Source organism: Tachysurus fulvidraco, chromosome 19, assembly GCF_022655615.1.
Source record: "Tachysurus fulvidraco isolate hzauxx_2018 chromosome 19, HZAU_PFXX_2.0, whole genome shotgun sequence".
NCBI lineage: Eukaryota > Metazoa > Chordata > Actinopteri > Siluriformes > Bagridae > Tachysurus > Tachysurus fulvidraco.
The window spans coordinates 8,907,476-8,929,648 of NC_062536.1; the positions used below are offsets into that span (position 1 = coordinate 8,907,476).

The 22,173-nt window shown below is 37.6% G+C and overlaps 2 protein-coding genes across 5 annotated transcripts in view; both read left to right on the forward strand.

Moving 5' to 3' along the window:
* The window catches only part of LOC113645878 (kinesin-like protein KIF21A), a 36,797-nt gene extending 32,843 nt beyond the window's left edge, over positions 1 to 3,954 (forward strand). For all 4 annotated transcript variants that reach the window (XM_027151814.2, XM_027151815.2, XM_027151816.2 and 1 more), the window contains 6 exons: positions 500 to 674; positions 805 to 969; positions 1,534 to 1,651; positions 2,061 to 2,231; positions 2,749 to 2,948; positions 3,167 to 3,954. In XM_027151814.2, coding sequence (XP_027007615.2) covers positions 500 to 674; positions 805 to 969; positions 1,534 to 1,651; positions 2,061 to 2,231; positions 2,749 to 2,948; positions 3,167 to 3,224 — 887 coding nt within the window. In that variant the 3' untranslated portion in view covers positions 3,225 to 3,954. The remainder of the gene's footprint in view (positions 1 to 499; positions 675 to 804; positions 970 to 1,533; positions 1,652 to 2,060; positions 2,232 to 2,748; positions 2,949 to 3,166) is intronic.
* A 4,193-nt stretch (positions 3,955 to 8,147) lies between these two features.
* The window catches only part of LOC113645880 (copine-8), a 103,729-nt gene continuing 89,703 nt past the window's right edge, over positions 8,148 to 22,173 (forward strand). Inside the window, exon 1 of the mRNA XM_027151820.2 lies at positions 8,148 to 8,384. Within this exon, the coding sequence (XP_027007621.1) occupies positions 8,236 to 8,384 (149 nt within the window). The 5' untranslated portion in view covers positions 8,148 to 8,235. The remainder of the gene's footprint in view (positions 8,385 to 22,173) is intronic.

The window sequence follows — 22,173 nt, forward strand, 5'->3', positions numbered from 1 at the left end:
TAGTACAATGTGTTTTATGACAGTTCCTTGTAGTGAGAAGAAATACAATAGAAATTAAAATGTAAAATGCAGGATGTCGTCAAGTCAAGTGAAGAAAAAACTTTGCTCTAAATTTCAGTGTTTAATATTAGCCAAAGTAAAAAAAATAAAAAAACATAGTTCCCTCACAAGTGGCTTGTCTATGTATAAGAAAGTAACGATGTTGTTAATTGGTTAGTAATATTTTTAACCCTGAAAGCTAGCATCTATCTGGCTCAGAATAACAGCTAATAGTGGTATCATTTGGTAGAAAAAAAGCCAACTAATATTATATTCTCTAAACACTGCATTACCACACAGATGTTGATCTAGCCTGTGGAAATATTCTGCACTAGGCCTTCTGTAGACGTTTTTTCACGGTATAGGAAAGAAATTTCTCCTTCAAACCAAATGACTTATAGCTGCTGTTGTTGGTGTTTCCCTGACTGTCTGTGAAACATGTCTGTGTGTTTGATGGCAGACCGGACGTGTAAGGTGTGGAACCTGGTGACAGGACAGGAGATCATGTCTCTTGGTGATCACCCCAGCAGTGTGCTGTCTGTCAAGTATTGCTCCAGCCTTGTTTTCACTGTCTCCACCAGCTACATCAAAGTGTGGGACATCAGGGATTCAGCCAAGTGCATTCGTACACTCACGTGAGTTACACTTTCCTTACATTCTTACTGGTTGAAGATTATATGAGCATCTAAAATTAAGGAAGAGACAGTTTTTTATTTAACCCTTGACTTTTGTTATTCCTTTCAAAAATGGTACTCTTTGCCTCAGGTCCTCTGGTCAGGTGTCACAGGGTGATAGCTGTGCTAATCTGGGTAGTCGAGCTGTCGCTATCCCTCCTGGTGAGAATCAAATCAACCAGATTGCACTGAATCCTTCTGGAACGTTCCTTTATGCTGCAGCAGGCAACTCGGTCAGGATGTGGGATCTGAGGAGGTATGAAGCAAACTAGCTGATCCTGCATTCCTATAGATCATCAGATATGCCCTTTGCAACTGGCCCTAAGGGCCCTGTATTAGCTTTATTGGTTGTATTCAAGTGGGAAACAGAGCGTATGAGTGTTGGGGATTTTAGGATCAAATGGATTAACTGGTCATATTTAGTAAGATTTATTTTTCAATGACTTTTGTTGTCAATCTTTGAAGCTTTGAATTTAAGTTATATCGAATAAAATGTTGTACCAGCTCTTAATATTACAGAGGATGCTAGAGTAACGGCTTAGGCTCAGGACACTAACCAAACCATCTATAATTAAACAGCTACATATCATATTGGCTTAGTCTGCCTTGCATGTGTGTTATTATTGTCAGGTCTCAAAAGTTCACAATCTTTCACACTGTTTTGTTTGTCAGTTCTTTTCTAAACATCTGAAAGGTAACTGCTAACTTTAGAATATTAGTGTGGCTCAAATTGGCATGTCAATCGGCTCATATCAAGCTGTGTTTACCCCAAACTCTACAGGATAGCCGTCTCAATTGTTCTCTCTCTCTCCACCTACAGGTTTGTTTCTACAGGGAAACTGACGGGTCATCTGGGGCCAGTGATGTGTCTAGCAGTGGATCAGTTGGGGAACGGTCAAGATGTGGTCATTACAGGCTCCAAAGACCACAGCCTAAAGGTATACACACACACACACACACACACACACACACACACACACACACACACACAAACACACTTATTATAGTGTGCCAGTCCCTCTTGAGCTTCCAAAATTGTAGGCTATATTTAATTATCTCTTTTCAAACTCTGCTCATTCACAATACCATGCAAGCCACTGCAGCAAAGTAATAGCCTATTGTAAATAAAAATTAACTTTAATCTATTAATCAACCTCTTAAGGTCCTACAATATACACCAGCGGTTCTTTCGTATGTACTCCTGCACCAATTCATTATCAGCTATACCTGATTACTGTTCTCCGGCATCACAGACTTTGGGTGATTGAGACAATGTCCATTGTTAAAAGTGCTATACAAATATATTTGAATTTGAATTTGTGTACATTTGTGTGCTTTTAATTTCAGATGTTTGACGTCTTTGAAGGAGCTCAAGGAAGCATTCCTTCTACTCATAACTTTGAGCCAGCGCATCAGGATGGTTTGGAGGCCGTGTGCATTTTGGGAGACTCTGTATACAGCTCAGCCAGAGACCACTGCATCAGAAGATGGGACTTGTCTAGCAAACAGCTCAAACAGGTACGAGAAGGAGTGAGAGATGTCATATCCAAAACCATATTACAGTACATAGTACTGGTGTACTAAATAGTCTGAATATGAACTTGAGAAATGTTTATATTTACTATGCTAATCTATCTTTCTGCCTAAAGATGTCTTTCTAGCTAAGTGTGATTTCTATTGCTATTTATTAACTGTCATAAAACTAATAGGAAGCGTGTAATTAAAGTAAAGAAGATAAGTCTAAATCTCACAGACAGATGCTTCAAGTTTAATGCTTAACTTGGCGATCTATGGTCTAGTTAGTACTGCAATTATTTTCAAAATTCCTGACAAACCTGTGAAGAAGAAACACAGGTTATCTTTTCAAGTGAGGTGCTTGCTGGTAGATGTTTAGATAAATTCATTACTTATTCATTTGTAATGGGTTGTAGGTAGAGACTTTAATAGGTCATTCTGTCAATTATGTACTTCAAACAAGTGTGTGTGTATGTGTGTGGGTGTGGGTGTGGGTGTGTGTGTGTGTTGCTCTGAGCAGCAGGTTGAAAGGGCACACTCTGATTGGGTGAGTGCTCTGGCAGTGGTACCAGATTCCAGGATTTTACTGAGCGTGTGCAGAGGAGGTCTCCTGAAGCTATGGCACTCAGACACACTCAGACCCCTGGGGGAAGTAAGAGGACACGACTGTGCCATCAACAGCATTTCCACCAACAGCACTCATCTGTTCACTGCCTCAGAGTGAGTCCAAAACCAACACGCACAACAACGTACAACTTTAAGAGGTCAAATCTGAACAGTGTCCTGAACTACACTGACATCTGTGACATTACAGAAAAAACTGGGTGTTGTTTGAGTCATGTATATAATCATGTTTACTTCAATAGCTGTTATTGACACATCGTCCATCTTCTGATGACTTAACTAATAACATTTCTTTATATTTTATGTTCTTGCAGAGATCGGACAGTGAGAATCTGGCAAGTTAAAGGCTCTCTGGAGGACGGGCTTTACTGACTCAAACTGATTTAATTCAGAAACTGAAATTTTTTTTGCACAATGGAAGAAACCCAGCACTCTTTTCTGCCTGTTTTGTTTCCTAAAGGTTTTCTAGATTCGTCGCTTGGTGTAGTCTGTGTGTGTGGCTGTGTATTTTCTTCGACATGCAGCATCCCGGGTGTGCTAATTTAACTGACAGAGAACAAAGCTGAACAACATACCTCTGAAATTGCCCTGCTCCTGAGTACTGCCAACAGTTCTTGTATACATTTAGGTCATATTCTCAGTGCTGGCTGGTGCAAAAACCAGAGCTGGGCTTTTGTACTGTAAGCGCAGTAAACCTGGCTAAAAAATACTGAAGACTTATTAAAGCTGAATTCCTGAATTGTGAATTCATGTTGACTGAACGGGACCAACGTGCTCTTGAATTAAACCTTAAGCAGATCTCGGTGTCGGTTCTTTTTAATGGTTGATGTCCAAAGTGTTAAGTGTTGCTGTTGATCTCAGCAGTGAAAGTTTGAGCAGCATCTTTACGTTCAGCATCATTACTACTGGTACAAATACCTGTGCACCATGTGTTTTCTGCAAACTGTCATAACTACTGTATTTGTGAAGTATGTGAGTTCGTCTGACTGATCTATGAAGTGCTCGTCTTTATACATACATACACTTTTTTTGGGATCACTGACTGTAAATTACTGTCTTAACTAAATCTGTTTTTTCTGGATTAAATCCCAGGTCAATACAAGTCATGTCTGATCATTTGGTCTTATTTGAAATTATTACAGTACACATTAAAATGAGGATAAACCATGTCACAAACCTCTAAAGGCATGTTTCTGCAAATTGCTAAACTTTTAGGTTTTATGTTAAACTTATTTCCCATGAGAAAGTGTGTAAACTGGAAAACCTAGAACTTTTTTTCTAGAAAGAATTTAGAAGGTCTGCATGGACACAACTGCATTACAGCACGTCATCACTAGGGGGCAGTATATAAATGCATGTTATTAATGAAGCTGTCTGTGGCTTTACTGCTTGACTACATATTTGAGTCTGCTGTTCACATGCCTGTCAAAGATATTGGCTGAAAGTTCAGATTCCACAAATGAAGCATTTCTGATACTATGTTTTTTTTAAAGCATGTTTTGAAGTAAAAATAGAGCTGTTATGGGGTGACTCCTGAGGAAGTAGGAGGACTGAGAGAGATATTAGATAATTTTGTTTAAACAAAATTATCTAATAATTTTAGAAATAAGAGAGTTCAAAAAATAGTTTAGTAAATGCTAAGTGAAATTACCATCTGGCAATAATGCGGTGAAAAGAACTAATTGTATCTGCTAACACTTTGCCTGTAAAGCAGTTATACCTGAGTACATTCCTTACTTGGTTCTTGCACAAAAAACCCCACAAAGACGTTGCATTATTTTCATGAATTCCCCCACATTTACATATTCCCTAACATCCTCTACATTTCAATCTGAAAGTAGTATCATCCAAGTCTGTTGATGCTTCTTTGCTCACATTTCAAACATTCTCCAAGCCCAAAAGACACACAAAAGAGGATTGTGATAGTTTCTCTGGATATTTAATTAATAGTCAAGACTAACCCCTTAAAATAACTTGACCTCATTTTTAATAGCACTCGTGTTTGGATATGATTAGGAAATACAGAACCTTTTCAGCTCTGCAGGGGAACAGCGATTCCAAGTGAAGAGTGAAGAGCCCCCCTGCGCCTGTCTTTCTCTCTCTTTGTCTCTCAATGGTGAAGAGTGGATTGCTTAATCAGGCATAGCTTTTAAATCAGTCAGAATGTCTCACCGGGGAGAACAAAGAGCTTTGATTGGTTAGCTCAGCTCTCATTAAGAGTGCGATTGCTGAAACTTTGCTGATCACAAAAAGACTAGCTAGTGTGTGGTTTTAAATGTATATGTGCTATACATGTTTATTCACGTGTGCTTTTTTGTACGGATACACACAAATCGACTGAACTGTGAAAACAGGCTTAGGACAGGTGTGCATGAATGGAAGTGTCATGATGAAGGGGAAGGTGGATTTAAATGAGAAAGCTAATTTGATTTGGCAGAAGGTATCCAGTCAAAGCACCACCTGCACGCCTCATACTGGATCAGGAACATCCCTGGCTATATCATCTTCCTGTCCTCATGGATCATGGAGAACAATGCACATTCTTCCATAATTTCTGAGGACTCAAGGGTGATGGGTTGACATGCCTTTGACGTGCCTTTAACATGCTTTTACTTTCTTTACAGATTGTTTGCTTAGTTTGTTTGCCTCACACCTACGGCGTTAGTGGATGGATTCCTGTCTCCTTCTTCCGTGTCCACCTAGTATGCACAGCATTTGTGTTCCATGCTTCAGGGGTTTCTTCTTTCCATGTACACCAGTTTCCTGAATTCTAAGACATGCTGATTGACACCTCTAAATTGTCTGCACTGTGTGAATGGATGTGTGAGTTTGTGTGTCATCCAAGTGCCATGGCTCACTGTGACCCTGTGAAGGATAAGTGGGTCAGAAAATATGATGGATAACTAAGAAACACTCACAAAACTCAGATCAGTTCCTCGATGGTTCTGTTAGGGGACTAAGGGTTTTTAGCTTTCTAAAAAAAGGTACTATTTAGGGCCATCTCTGAAAGGGAAACCAGCTGTTTCTATATAGAACCTTTACTTTACCATAAGGATCAGCCACTCAAGTGCTGCTTGATTGATTTTCACCCTTGGCAGCCAGCACTGCAATAATAAGCAAGGCATCGCCCACTCAAGCAATCTCATTCTGGCACTCCATCCATAATGACTAATCTAAAAATGTAAGGTCTTAAGGAAACAGGGGATCACTAGTGGAAAAGAAAAATGAGGCAATATTAAGGGGGAGACTCAGCTACAAATAAGGTCATAGTGTCAATTGATGTGAGAAGAACCAAACCAAGAGCAACCAGAACACAGTACTGACTTAGAAGATAAGAAGATTGATAAAGAAATTTCTAAATGGTGCAGCTGCTAATCTGTTACTGTGGTCTACTATCTAAATAAGGTGGTAGTTAAAAATTATGCCGATACCATTATGTTTTGACGAAAGCAATCTGTCGCCAAGGGAAATGGGGTTGATCTGAGTTTAGCAAACAACAAGCCTGCAGGCCTGGTGAGTGAGTTTATGGAAATTGTTATTACTCTTATACAATAATACTTGTCTTCCACTTATGATGCACTGTTCCTATTTACACTGGTACAACATTATAATAAAGTCTGTGACTTGACAAGCCATAGGCATGAGGATTAATATGCACTATAGCTACAAAAGTAATCAAAGACTTTTTTTTTGCGTTTCTGGCAGTATTATAGTCTAATTGAACTATTTTCCAGTGCAGTAAAATGTGACACTTTTCAGAGAGCATGGTTTCATAACAATAAAATAATTGTCACTTTTATAGTTTTATCATTTAATTTGATATCTATACATAGAATGAAGAGCAATCGGTTTGCCAGGTTATAATGAGGTACTTTTATCTAATTAATAAGAGAAATCAATGCTGTTTTCATGACTGTGTTAGTAAATATATTCACTGTTTATATTTGTTTTATTGTTCGAGTTAAACTGTGTAGCTGTTATTTTTATAATAGAGTATATTATTATGTTGTGTCATTAGTAAAGTGTTAGTAGTAGATGCTGTTATGGTGCGTACAAACATAAACTTATGAATTCCTATTGTTTACTTTTTCTTCTACTACTATTATTTTTGTTAGTCTGTAATTAGCTTGTCACGACTCATTCATTCATTCATTCATTTTCTACCGCTTATCCGAACTTCTCGTTTGATTGAAAAACATGACCATTATCAGCAGGCATTTGACAGGGTTATCAATGGCTGATTCTGATTAAACATGAATGTTATTTCTTTCTAGCTTTAGGGATGTTTAAGTAATTAAGTACTTAATTTCACAGTAAATGAATTGGCCACTAAGGGCAACATTTGTAAAGGATTGCTTGGGCCCTAAATTGTGGTTTTATTTTTTATTAATATTGCTAATAATGCTGTGGTTGTTATTGTTCTTGCTGGTCATCATGAAGTTGTTGTACTATTATTATTTTTAACATGCTTGCACAGCATACAACATTGCCTCTCATCTTTGGCATCCCTGCTTCAACCCTGTTCCTGGGTTACAGACTATGCATGTTCTCTCCATCTTTGTGTGAGTTTCGTCTGGGTTCTCCAGTTTCCAGACACCTCCCAGAAACCTTACATACTTAAAATTTGTCCCCTTTTTCTAATTCAGATATTGTTATTATTATTATTATATTGTTGTTGGTGATGATGATGATGACGATGATGGTTATCTGCACTCATTGTTATTTGCACTCCCACACTTTATGTACATAACTGATCGTTCATATTCTATATTCTTATTTTATATATTTTACTCATTCTATATTCATATTTTATACTCATTCTGTCTATATTGTATCTTATAGTCTGCATTGTTTTCTTGTATAGTTTGTATAATATAGTGTTATTTATGTCTGTACTTTTGAGAGTCACAAACTGCTGGAACCAAATTCCTTGTGTGTGTCAAGCCAATAAATCTGATTCTGACTGTGGTGGTGTTATTAGCAATGTTGTTTTTGATGATGATGATGATGATGATGATCCAGCTCTTTGCTCTCCAGACACTTTTTCCACCAGGAATTTTCCCTGCGTGGCACCGTGATTCCTCTGTATAACACACACACACACACACACACACACACACACACACACACACACACACACACACACACACACACACACACACACACGCACACACGCACACACGCACACACACACACACACACACAAGAGCGGGCACTGTGACATCACCTATCGGCACACACACACACACACACACACACACACACACACACACACACACACACACACACACACACACACACACACACACACACTCACGCGCGCGCGCATGCAGCGGCGTCAGAGCTCTTCGCCTTTTCTCAGAAAGGGGTTGGACAGTAGTACATGCGTGTGTGTGAGTGTGTGAGAGAGTGTGTGTGTTTTCCTGCCACGATGAGCAGCTGCAGCTTCGTGAACATGGCGACAATAGGAGACTTCGACCCGCTCAACGCCACCGTCCCCGCCACCAAAGTTGAAATCACGGTCTCTTGCAGGTAAGCGCGCTTCTCTGCGGACCTTCAGTTCAGTACAGACAGCGAAACGACGCCTTATACAGTGTGTGAGCGACATATTACTGAGCTGAAAGTTAGTAAAGGCGTTCAGTCTCGTACAAGAGCAACAGTGTTCCTCTAACCTGCTGAAACACACCAGCAGCACAGGCTTCTCCTCATAGCTGTAGAACTTTACATGAACTTTAACTCGTGTTGTTTATGTTTTAAAGCATGCAGCTGTTGGCATGGAACCCAGTTTTAAAATGTGCATCTTCTCTGTAGTGAACTGTGTGTGTTGACATTGTGACAAGCTCAATATTACCATATATTCTGACACAGGAAATCTTTATAGTCAAAGAGTAAAACTGGGAAATCCCATAAATATGTGATGCGTAGTCATAGGCTCTGATTGTTTATTATCATTGGTTGTTATTGCATTAATTAATATGTTCTCTATTTACATCAAGTCCGTTAAATTCATCTGTTGTTATTGAGGGAGTGGAATTAATTTTATAGCTGAAAGGAGGTTTAATGCAGTGTTTCACGCTAAGTATCAGAATCAGATTTATTGGCCAAGTGTGTTGACACAAATATGAATGTAAGTCACTCTGGATAAGGGAGTCTGCTAAATGCTATAAATGTAAATGTATCGTAAAAAAAAAAGTTGATAATAATGGCGATTTTCTGTGAGGGCATGTTTACAGAGAGTTTAGTCAGAAGAGTAGCAAAAAGCAGGTCAATTTTTGTTATTAAATGAAACCCCATTGATTATCATAATCATCATAATGTTCAGTTATTAATTTAACTTAAAATCTTTGTCATTTTGGAGTCACAGTATGGACAGATATAATCCACTAAATGTCACTATGTATCATGAGTTAAGGTGTTGAACTGATAGCTTAATCTATATTTGTTAATATTCTTAAATATTGAAAAGCCATTCAGCTGATTAACGTACAGTGAGGTAATGGAAAGTGGTTTGCCATATGCGATGTTACTAAATGAATCACATGGGTGTGTATGGTAGTTGTTGTTTTGTGTCAAGTTGTTTCATCCCTCCAGTTATTTCAAACATGTATGCAAATTGCCCTCGAGTGTTATATGTACAGTATGTTGCAAGAAAAATGATTAGTATGTGTAGGAATCGATGTATAAGCCCAGCTTATACATAAGGTTTTTTTTACTTAGTTGATGTTCCATAGTGTTATGGTCTTTAGTTCCTGTAAACACAAGCCTGGGGAATAGTGACAAACACAATAACATGTGCAAAGTGAAGTGGGCGGTGAGGCAGATGGGTGCATGGTGAATTGTTCTGCTCCGTGTCCCTATGGGCGAATTTGCTGGACTCTGTTTTCTTCGCACGGCTGCACGCCTAGTGAGGAGTGCCTACGCCGGTGCCATGGTTACCATCAGGTGCATGCCTTTACTGTACATGAGGGGTACTCTGTCACCATGGTTATCATTTAACACCATGGAGATTGGGAGGAGGAATGGAAAAGAAACAGAGAGACAGATTTAGTTTGTACATTGTTTTTACATCCACATTCAATTCAATTCAATTCAAGTTTATTTGTATAGCGCTTTTTACAATAGACATTGGCTCAAAGCAGCTTTACAGAACATAAACACAGAGCAGAAGGTAAACATAATAATGATAAAGGAATTAACGAATAATAAAAGAAATAAGAATTAACAGAATAAAATTTCTAGATTATTATTAGATGTATATAGTTCACAGTGTGTATGTATTTATTCCCCTATGAGCAAGTCTGAGTTGACTCAAACATCCACATGCAATCCACATGCTGTTGTATTTCTCCTTCACAGTCAGTACATAACCATATGTACACAGTCAGTACATAACCATGCCCAAGTCTGGAATAATTTTCGACTATAAGGCGAAGGCTCGTAAACATTTAAACGTATTAAACACATTTTTCATATATATTTTAAAACATATGTCTGTTTGCTAGCAATATCACAAATTACACCACAGTTCCCTCGAAGTGGTCAAAAGGGTGTTTTTATTTCTGCGTCAGCCCTGACAGTAAGAGCTCTAATTAAAATCCCAGATTTATATTAATTTGCCCTTTTAATATGTTATTGTTTCTATAGTAACATATTTACATAATACAAGACAGGTGCTCATTGTAAGACTAACAATAAACGGATTAATAACATGTTATTTAATGAAGTTTGTATTCGTGATTCGTTACCCGAAGCTTTAACCGCTGAACCATCAGGTTCTCACCTTCATCACGTTATTGACTTTAAGATACAGAAAAAGGCTGGAGAGGAAATGACTGCTTAAAGCTGATATAGCATAAGTGCCAACCAGAATGAATTTGTCTTACAGACATTCCCCGGCAGTAAATGTTACAGTAAATCAAACTGTTTATAATTTACACTGTTCATAAATAAATTCAAAATTGTGATTGAATTGAATGTTATTGAGTACAAAGTGAATTGATGCAGTACAAAATGAGTACAACTCTTTGGGGCATGCTGTTACAGGAAAAGAATTAACTTTGGAGTGATAAGAGTAACTCCACCACTCCACCGTCACACCACCAGCATCAGGGTTGATTATTTTCCTATAACACATTCCATTGTGTTTTATTGTTTGCGTTTGTTGTCAATGATCAGCAAGTTTGACAGTTTCTTTTTCTTGTTAAATAGTGTATATATGTATTATTTTTGGATTAAAAAAAATGTCTTTTCATATTGAGTGACTGCTTCTATGCTGGAGTGTTGTCTTCTCTGTAAATACATTGTGATACAAAGTTTATCTGCTTTTTAGAAAAATCCCCATTATGTCCCACCTTGTCCTTCACAGCCTTATTTTAGTCCTTACACATGTTCCTTTGCCCTCATATACTGGAGTTCAATTTTAAGCATGAGCAGTTTCTTGTTCATGTACTTATCATACGCACAGTTGCTTCAGGGGTACATGCCTGCACAGAATAGTGAAATGTCCTGAAGTGGTCCAGAGTGGCTTTGCACTGGGTCAAATTAGGTCTGACTGCAAGGAAATGGCTTGATTATTCTGCTGTTCCCTGAGCTTCTGAAAGCTGCTCATTAAAACTGAAATGACATAAGGTGCCGTTATGTCTGTTAAACATTATATCTAAATAGGAAGGTGATTTAAAATAAAAAACAACAAGAAGTCTTCTGCTTTGTACAATGGGCATGCGTGAACTTCCTCATACTGTGTTGACCAATCTATACAAATCATTTGAACAGTACTGTACAAACTTAGGCAGGAAGAAATCCATAGAGCTCGGAAATATCCACCTCTTTTTCCTCCCTATTGTATACGCATTTGTATACTTTCTGTCTTATTTTGCAGCTTTGGAAGCTCTGCGGTCTGACAAGCTTTAGAGTGTCCTTTGAACATGTGATTGATTGGAAATTCTGTCCATTGGCTTTAATCAATTCAATGCACAAAGTGGATTCCAGCACTTACACTTCCCACACAGAGCACCCGATTTATGAACATCTGAATTTTTAAACAATTCCTAATACTATTCAACAAAAAATAAAAAAATTCTTATTCGGTACAATTCAATTTGTTTCAAATATATTGCTTTTAACAATGGACACAATGTCATCAAGCAGCTAACGTAGTCATTCATTGCGTGCAGCTGTAACTAAGATGCCACACTTTCAACCCGCTGTTGAGTAAATCCTGTGTCAAGAAGTGTAGACTAAATACAAAACTACTGGCTGTGAAATATACTGTATGATTCAGTTGAACTAGTCAACAGCGTCATCCTTTCTATAATGTCACTAACGTGTGGTCATGTTAGTATAATGCCACAGTGTTTAAGAATAAGCTTGTTTGGGAGTTGAGCTATGATGCAACGTCTGAGCCGGTGTATGAAAATAAAATCGCTTTCCACTGGGACAGAACGTAATGTGGATACTTGATTAAGTAAACAAATACAAAGAGGAACTTGCTTGAAGTTGGTCTACAGTTTACTACGGTCTAATAATAGGTTTTGCTCTTTAACTTGACCTACATTTAATGAGGAATGATAACTTGGTGCCAAAATTTTACCATTCAGTATTGTCTGGCAGATAGTCCCTTCAGCAGCGGCTGATTTAAAGTTCTCTTTTAAAGCAACTGTGTTACTTCGGTTTGTAATGACTCGAACAATGGCTAGCGTGGGATTATTCTTTCTTTAAAAACTTCAGAACTAATCAGGGTTTCTTCCTCTGAGAACAAATTGCGGTTGCAACATCACTTCCTGAATTTGCGATTATGTTCCTGTGAACTTTACCTTTAGTGCGGAATTGATTTTTTTTTTTTTCTTATGCCACTTTATTCACTAAAATATTCATGGCTACGTTTTAAGACTGGAGAACAGAAGAAACAGGAAAGAGTGTGTTAGAATGATATAATTGTGCCTGGCTTTAATGCTTCTGGGAAGTGAAGTTTTAAAGATTTAAAAGTGCGTGCTCTCTCGCTCAGGAAAGGGAGTGGAATGTAAGTGTGTGGGTGTAAATGCTAGAGATGAGCCCAGGAGAAAAGGGAAGTCTGTGTGTTTACAGTGGTTTAGAGGCACATGACTTTCCCCACTGCTGTCCTGATAAACTTTATCTGTTTAATTGTGTCCCTCGTGAACAACACTATTCCCTTGTTGGAGGTGAAATCTGGAAATCTGTCAATAAAATGTGCTAAACCTCTCTTTTACAAGATTTTTTTCCTATCGTCGCTGTCAGGCGGAAACCTCCTATGTCCAAATTTTGTCAATTTCATATTTTTTCACATATAGATGCTATTGGTCAGTCCCCACGTGGGTCTGTTATTTTTACAAGTTATTAACCAATCTAAAGTCTTGAAAATAGCTTGAGCGCAAATCTCTTAACTCCATTAAACTCCCGCGGAGTGAAGAAGAGGTGGAGTTACGAGATTTCTCAGACAGTTGAAGTAACTGTCTGAGAAATCTCGTAACTCCACATCTTCTTCACTCCGCGGGAGAGCATTGCGGCATATTTCTCCCCAAGATTAAGATTTATTACTGCTTATTATACATGTTCATTGACGTTTTAAAATGTTTCTAATATAATATTTGAATTAATTTGAATGTTTTGGATACCACTATTAAATTATTGTTTTTATTATTATTTTACTGACTTTAAGTCAGCCTACTTATTATAGACAATGCCTCTCTTGGCACTGTGCATGTAAAACACTGTTTTTTAGGACACTAACAAGTGAAATAGTTAGGTTAGATACATTAGAGTAGGCCTGTTTTGTTAAAAATCGATAGCTGTAATGCTTCTGTGCAGAAAGAAACCCGTGAGCCACGAAGGTAAATTTGCGAGCAGATTAGACTAATTTCTACCCATTAGACAGCTTAATCAGCTTATCGTGTTTTCTATTGCATCACCTTTAAAATAGAGTTTAGGAAGATGTTTGTAAATACAGTCATTTGCTTTGGTTAAATTTTGAAGCCTTGTCTCTTGTCAAAAGGCTCAACGTGACCGCAGACTTTATTGAACACTGCTGTCAGCAGTGACGTCTGTGTCCGTACCATTCTTATCAATGACAGCATAATCTCCCTGCTCCCAAGTCATAAAGCTTGTACCTCCGATAAAACGTGACTTTGGGAAAATGTTGTGTTAATGTTGGTACACAACAGTATATGATAGCAATATAAGGTATAATAACAACTTTAACGATACAATGATTAATAACTAAAAAAACGGCGTTTTTTAAATCTTCTTGAAAAATAATGGTTTTGGAGATACGAGGATTCCGCCCGACAATGACGATATACATGCAAAAAGATTTGATGAAACATTTGTTTATTATTCTGTCATTTTTAGTTTAATAGATTTCAAAGAAATGCATGACAGAGTACAGAGCTACTTCATGCCTATTTATAAAACAGGAGCAATTTATTAAATCGTGAGCAAACATTTCTCCATAGATTTATATTTCTTTCAGCCCACAAGATCATCTTTATTTTTTGCTGGATTCATATTTATTCCCTTCCTCCATACCTTCGGTATATTAAACATTAGCTCTGGTTGCTTGTGTCTGCCATGCTTATTCAGAGATACATCTATTTAAGGTTGACTCAGGTGTTTTAGTGCTTTGGATCCCTTGGTTCAGTGATTGAGTGAGTTACAGGAGCAGGAAGGTAGTCTGAGCACCAGCTGGGTCCAAAGTCTCCCGAGAAATCGCTGCCTCATTCTCAGGTTCTGCAGGTTGCCTAACATGCACAAATTACGCATTAGGCTGGAAATATCTGCACATCAGCCAGAGCATGACTGAGTCACTGTGGCTCCTGGCAGATCCCCGTTAACACTTTTTTTTTTTTTTTTACAGCTGGATATCAGCACGGTGCCCCAAGCATGCAGGTGCTCCGGTGTATTCCTGCATGGGTGTGTACACTGTCTGCTAGAGAAGAGGGGATTTATTGCTTATGATAGATCTATTTTAGTTTTGTGTCTGAAGACTGTGCGATGCTAGCTGTTTGTGAATACGACAGCTTAGAGGGCATGCTGTGGTGTGAGCTGTTCAGAGTTTCTGGAATTTTCCCTCCCACCTGTTGCTTGAGTAGGAAATGTGAGAAAGAGAGTTGGCTTTCAGGCTTGAAGTGATGTCAAGCTTGAAGGAAAAAAAAATGCAAAACAATTCTGAATAGCCTACTTTGTTGGAAATGTGGTCAGACTTTACCCTGGTGTGTTCTGACAGGATACGTGTTTACCTTATTAACTGAAAAAAGAATGGGTTTAAATATTGAGATATTTTCCTCGACGGTGATCTATCAGGGCCAGACAGGTCTCTGCTGCTCGACTTAATAATTTTACTGTAAAAAAAAGAAAGAAAAAAGAAAAGGACTAATGCAGTCTGTCTGAGTTTCTCTTTAGCTTGCTATTCAGTCCGACTTTTGCTGACATATACTGGCTTCCTTTGTGAAAACAAAACTGTCTAGGCATAGAGGATTTTAGCCATTTTTCTCCGTTTCAAGTGTAAATCTAAAGCTTGCCTCTCAGGGCCTTCAGAATTTGGAGTGAAGTCAACTCACAGACATTTCTAAGTACAAATATACATTAGGTCTATATAGTTTATAATGTCATTCTATAGCAGCACTGTGAAGCTATATATCTGCTGTAGTGATCCTTTTATGCATTGTGAAATGAACTGCTGTTGATGGACATAATGTAAACATCCATTCACTCATCTCCAGTAAGTACTTTACCCTGGTCAGGGTGGATCCGCAGCCTTTTACAGGAACACTAAGCGTAAGTCAGGAATACATCTGGGAAGGCATGCCAGTCTAATGCAAGGTTGAAGCACACACACATTTACATGTAGAACGGCATATATTGAGATATGTGTGGAAAACAAGAAAAAGATCAATCAATATTAATCTGAGCTGAAGGCTTGAACTAGGAAGAGTAGAGCTGTGAGGCAGAAACATAGCTCACTGCAACACCATGCCATTTTCAAAATAGTCCCCAAAATCCACATGTAACAGAATTGGCAGAGCATATAACGTTTAATGTTTAAAAGTTTGTACAACAGTTAGAACAACTGATGATGATTTTGCATATATTGTCTAACATTAATTAAAAAAAAAACTATATTTGCTCTGTAAACTTTGGTTTGCTAGATTGAATTATTATAATTGAGATTATAATATAATTTGGTTATGTACAGTAGTAGACTGTAGTGCACTTGAGATAAACCACAAGGTGTTTTCAGGACCAGAAATCAGAAATAAGTCAGCGATTGTTTCATCATTCTTACCTAGATACAGCTATAACATACATATTTACATAATGAAGTAAATGTGAATAGAATTTCAGATTGTCCCAATCTTCAGGCAATCAAACTGTATAATTTGTTTGTAGTGGGTGTAATTTTTTTTAATCCGTAATAAATAAGATTATGGTTTGTTTAATGTAACTGAAAGAAACTATTTGAAAATAATAACATTACTACTATTTGTTTGTCCACCAAAATATATGTTTATACAAAGGAGATCTCGATTAATTATGATCTTCTGGCATTTAGCACAGTTTCCATTTTTTTATAGGAATAAACTTATTTAGAGTAGCAAAAAATTTCCAGAAGTTACAGTTGGCTATACAGCAGAGATTTTGTGTTAGAAAGCTGAATAAAGAGCCTTAGTCAGGGTCAGCCTGATGGAAAGGTTCAGGTGCTGCCAGGATTAATGACTAAACACGTCTTGTAAATGCCAGCAGACCGAACTGCCTTTTCATTTTCTTTGTCACAGTGTATGAGAAAGTCACTTTAAACTAAATTATTTCATACAAAGGCATGTAATCAATTATATTTAGTCAGCTGAAAGAATGTCAGGTCCCTCTTAACAAGGACAAATTCAAATTCATCATTTGCTATTTGTGTGTGTGTGTGTGTGTGTGTGTGTGTGTTCCCATGACAGTCACAAAAGTCCTCAGCCACAAAAACTTTATGTTAATGTGTATACCTGATCATTTTATAAGGAGGACTGTATGACTTAGATAATACATCCTCATTTTGATTGACTCAAGCAGTCACTGGGTTTCCATGGGTCTGGGGAAGCTGAAAATTTCAGTTGCTATGTGACTCATGGTAGTGGCAGCGAACCTCTTCTGGACCGCAGCTCACTGGGCATGATGTGACATTTATACTATACCACTTAGCTCCGGTGAGCAAAGTGATACATGATCATAGATCAGAGCTCAGACAGAGGGTGTTATCATTATGGTAAACTGCACATTTACACTAAGGGTAGATTAGATTTACTGATTGTATTCTTTATCTCATCATGTCAGGGAAATATAACTAGTGCTACAGTAGAATTCAGCTCTCTAGAGGAGCAAGGCTGCATTGAAATGGGCCTGGAGTGATATTTTTGGCATTGTAATGCGTCATGATGAGAGAAAGCCTTCCTATTGACCTTTAGGCCCATAAAGATCACATAATGGTGGGTATTGAGGAAAATGACAAGTGGGTCTGAATGTATTGAGCAACGACAAGCTGCCTGCTGGGACCCTGCTTAATGGCTCCATGAGGAAGACAAAAGCAACAAAGAGAGCAGAACATTGCAAGCCAGAAAACAAAACTGAATCGATGTACAGTTGCCTCACTGGGATGAAGCCAAAAAACATGCATGTGATTGAAGCCAAGTGCATACAGCAGATCTAAAATGTAAATTAGCATCTAGCTTTTACAACCTTTTAGAAAACTACTCTGCTGCATTGCGGCTGAGCGAGTAGAGCTTCGACATAATTGGTAAAATAAAATTTGGTATGGTGCCTGGTTGCTGGCACAAGCAAAAGTTGGTCAGTGTTTCTTTGGTACAAGTGCTTATTTGGAAATGAAGTGAATTACATGTTTTTCTTTGAGCCGTTAACATGGCATCAGTCATCAGCTGGTAATTAGGCTGTGTGAAAGATGGGGTTTTCTGAACTGTGACTTTCCTATCTCACAGAGGGCTTACCATGTGTCAGATTGTAATTTTTAATTGATGACAATATATAGATGTGAAGAAGGACTTTGCTTCATAGTTTCTTTGTACTGATGGGAACAGTGATGGGATAGATATGTGCTTAGATCTCAAGGGAGACTGAGAGATTTTTCTTCTTTTTACCAAAAGACAAAAAATAGAGGTTAATACTGTAGAGCCAGTTCTTAATGTAATATCTTTGGGTATTACATTAAGTAACTGAATAACTGGAATCTGGCTGAGAAGAAGCCAAGAGTATGCAAAACATTATCAGGAGTAGTATTAAAAATTTTAATAGAATTTAGCTAACAATTTGTTTACCGCTCTTCTTGGTAACTGTATAAACCTTTATGTGATATTTCATACTGTAATGTCTTAAGTAACATTGTAAAATAATAGACATTTGTTTAAAAAAACTTCATTCTATGAGAAGATATTTTGTCTTAGAATAAAACGGCCCATGGCTCCAGGATCTGATTGTGGGATTTTTTTTTATTTGCGGTTTGACCATATCAGTGTCACTAGTTGTGCTTATTGAGTTTAATTAGAGATAAGTTTCTTGCACACGTTAAAATCTGTCAACAAGCCTCCATTTTTTGAGGTAGCACTAAAAAGATTAAGTTTATCCAAAAGATAACTGTAGACACTCTCATAAACGCTTGTTTATTCACTGTAATCTGACTGCAGTTTCTGTCCAAATTGATACTATAATTATTTGTATACAATGTTATAGAGATCACAGCTCAGTTAATAGAAACATTTATTTTTTAGTAGTTTATTACCAGACTATATCAGTGTAAACTGTGGCGAATACCTAAAAACATCAACACATTCAATCAGAGCAAAATATCACCATCAGTCCTGCATATGTACTAAAAGTAATCTCATACAATCTGTTTTCACACTTATGAGTAAGCTACAAATCCACACATTAGCCTCTCTATTGCACATTAAATAATTACGTTTCTTGCGGTCATCCTTTTCAGTAGACCGATCCTTGGTCAGGGTCGTAGCAGAGAGGCACCTCTCTGTTAGTGACTGCCCCGGCTATTGATTTCCTCCTGTTTTTCACTGTTCTTTTTCTCACCCCAGGGACAGGGTCCCACTCATATTAACACCCACTCCTCTCTTTGCACAATGTCTGCTTATGGTTCTTGTTGTTTTTTGTTTTTTTTAGCTGGGAAGGTGCCATTTGGAAGTGGGTGGAATTCAGCTGTATCTATGAATAGAGTATGATGAAATGCAATAGATCCCCCCCCCCCCCACTTATAAGTAAAATCAGATGTTATAAGATGATTTATTTATTTGTTCATTCCAGCTAAAATGTATTGTGTTGGAAGATAGTTGTGATGATCTTCTTTCACAAATGAATACAAACTTTGTTTGGAATAAGTTTTACACAGGAAGCTTGTTAGAGTCCATTATTTACATGTGTTACTCAGTGATGTTATTTCCATATGAAATGGCAGTTTGGTTTTTTTACCATCCTCTCTTGGAAAAAGTACCAGTCCATTATTTACATCTTTAATTTTTGGCATAAAAAGGTTTGATAATTTTGGCTTTCCATTTGTGATTTTACATGCAGATATTTCCTCTATTGGAAGATTTACACCTGATTCTTTTATGCATTGAGACTCCACTTGATTAATGCTCCTCAAAATTGAGTTTTTTGGTCATTAGAAATAGCAGGACAGATGTATTTACACATGTGTCATACAACTCAGACCTCTGAATTGGAGTGGAGTATTAGAGTTAAATTTGTTCTGAATGTGTTTTTTCTGCTACCTGGATGTAGCACTGACACTCAGGAGTTTAAAAGGCATACAAATTGCTGCTACTCGTGCATTTATGTGTATATCATCAATCCTTTCAGTGCTCATGTGACATTGAATGATTGATTTATTGCGAGTCTCTAATAAAATGTTTTGGTATGAGTCATGTCACTTAAGCACATAATGAAAAAAAGAAAAAGAAAAGAAAGTAAATATTGATAGAAACTTAATTCTGTTGTATTAATAGATAAGAGCGATAAGACATGCAAATATTTTATAATAGACACTGAGAAAAATGAATACTGTCTGAATAGTACTTAAATGCCAGCCCTGATGTGTATACTGTGAACAGATGGAATGGAAGATTTGAAACTGGGAGTCAGATGGAGGGATCTGTGTCTGTCAGTGTCCATCACTGTCAGCACACCAACATACTTTCTGACAGGCTGCTTGGGAGGCAAACGACTATGTCCACATCTGTTTATCACCACATCACGATAGAGGAATCCCACAGTCTTTTCATGTTTCCTTATTCCTGTTTGGTTCATATTATCCCCAATTGAAATGGAGCCATAATTTAAAAAAATTGCTTCCCATTTTGGGGTATAAAGATTACTGACATATACTGAAAGATAGTGAGGTGGGAATTCACACAAAGGTTCATGTGGTATTGGGAAATAGCTCTTTAATTATATGCTGGATAAATCAAGTCTCTTGGAAAATATGCTAAGTGGTCCTTATTTGAAAATCATCATCCATAATCCAAGGCTTCTAATCTCGTCTGTCAATTAAATCTATTAGACATCCAGTATTTCTTTATGGTTATAAACTTATCATTTCCTGCTTTTGTTAAAGATCAGCCTTTTGTCTTTGTTATGATGGCTAGTACGCTAACCCTGCTTGCTACATGCTAAAAGACTAGCTGTAGCAAGTTTACTGAGGGTGGTTTTGACAGGAGACTTTGTAAGTAATCAAATATTATTCAAACTACTTCTGAAATGGAAAAAATATCTTTTTTTAAAGTAGACATTCTTAACATTCTGCTCCCTGCATGGTGAACTGCATTTGCAATGTGCATCAGTGCATCTGCGGATACAGGAGAACTCTGACCTCTGAATAGTTTTATGAGCTGGTATTAAACAAGAAGCAGATACTCTAGGCAAATAAATGTAGCTGATTATTAATTAGTGCTCACACCAGATTAATTTCCCAGCTGGTATTTACTGTTGCTTGGCCAACATCTGAAAAATAACAAAAATCACCTGGCTTTGCGAATGTTATCCCTACATCCAAAATCTCATGGCATTAGGCTTGCCTGTAATCACCCACTGCGAATTGTGTAATTTGCCAGTATCACCTGATCAGTAAGTCTAAATACTACCAAAATGTTTGAATGGATCTGAGTTGGAGTAATAGAAATCAAATAAAGGCTATGTCAACAAGTAGAATCTGAATAATTCTATATCAGTTTAATTTGCTGTATTTTGTTGGTTTTATGTGGGGGGGGGGGGGGGGGTTGGTGTCTAAGGCATTTTCCTGTCCTGTAAGTAATAAGAGTGTGAACACATAGTTTACTGTTTTTCAGATCTATAAAAAGCAGGAATGGATCTTTTGGTTGTTAACAGTTTACTACAATAGAGATATTTCATTGTAATGTAATAACAAGTGTATATAATAAACCTATGCACTCTGCTGGTCCATATACGCTGGCATATACAGTATGCTACAGATTTTGTGGTGAAATCCTTTTCTTTCTGCATTGTTGGAGCCTCAGCTTGTGAGTTGCTGATTAGGAAAGAAGCAGAAAATATAAGCTGTGTTCTGGCTAGGGGCAAAAGCTGGAAAACTGTAAACAGAAGTTCAACAAGTTAACAACATGGCAATATTATAGGTCTCAGCATTTCATAGGTCGTGTGATTTCATGGGTGTGTGGTTTTAAAAGTGCTTTGAAATTTGCAGACTGCACCTTTATTTCTGTTCTCTCATAATGAGGATTGTAGTAGTAATAATATGTGGTGTTGTCTAATATGTAGGGCTGCAGCAAGTCTCATCAGTAGAAATTGAGAAGGCAAGCCTCAGCTGATAAATTAATCTCCAGTCAGGTCACATAGTAAAGCTCTTCATTATTCCAGCGAGTCAAGGCTATGTTAAAACACAGGGGTCTCCTGCCCTTAGCCTGCATTCCTGTGACTTTCCCATTGCGCTTTCTAAAACACTTCACCACCTGCATGGACAAAACCCTCTCAAAGCTGAGTTCAGCATTGGGGATGTGTGTGTGCCAGCTTGTGTATGGCATGAGTGTGTGAGCTCATAAAACCAAGAGCCAATTCAGCTCTTAGTGCCACATAATTCTATGCATTCTTCATACTGTATTTAGGTCTTTCATCCATACTGTCTTATTCCATTGTGCATGGCTGTAAAAGAGCGTAAGTGCATGACTAACCAAACTGTGACATGCAAGAAAATGTGTTAATCCATAGCATGCTCTAAAATATAATAGTTACAAATAACACTGCTTTTGAAAAGGTGGCTTAGCGCTAAAAATAG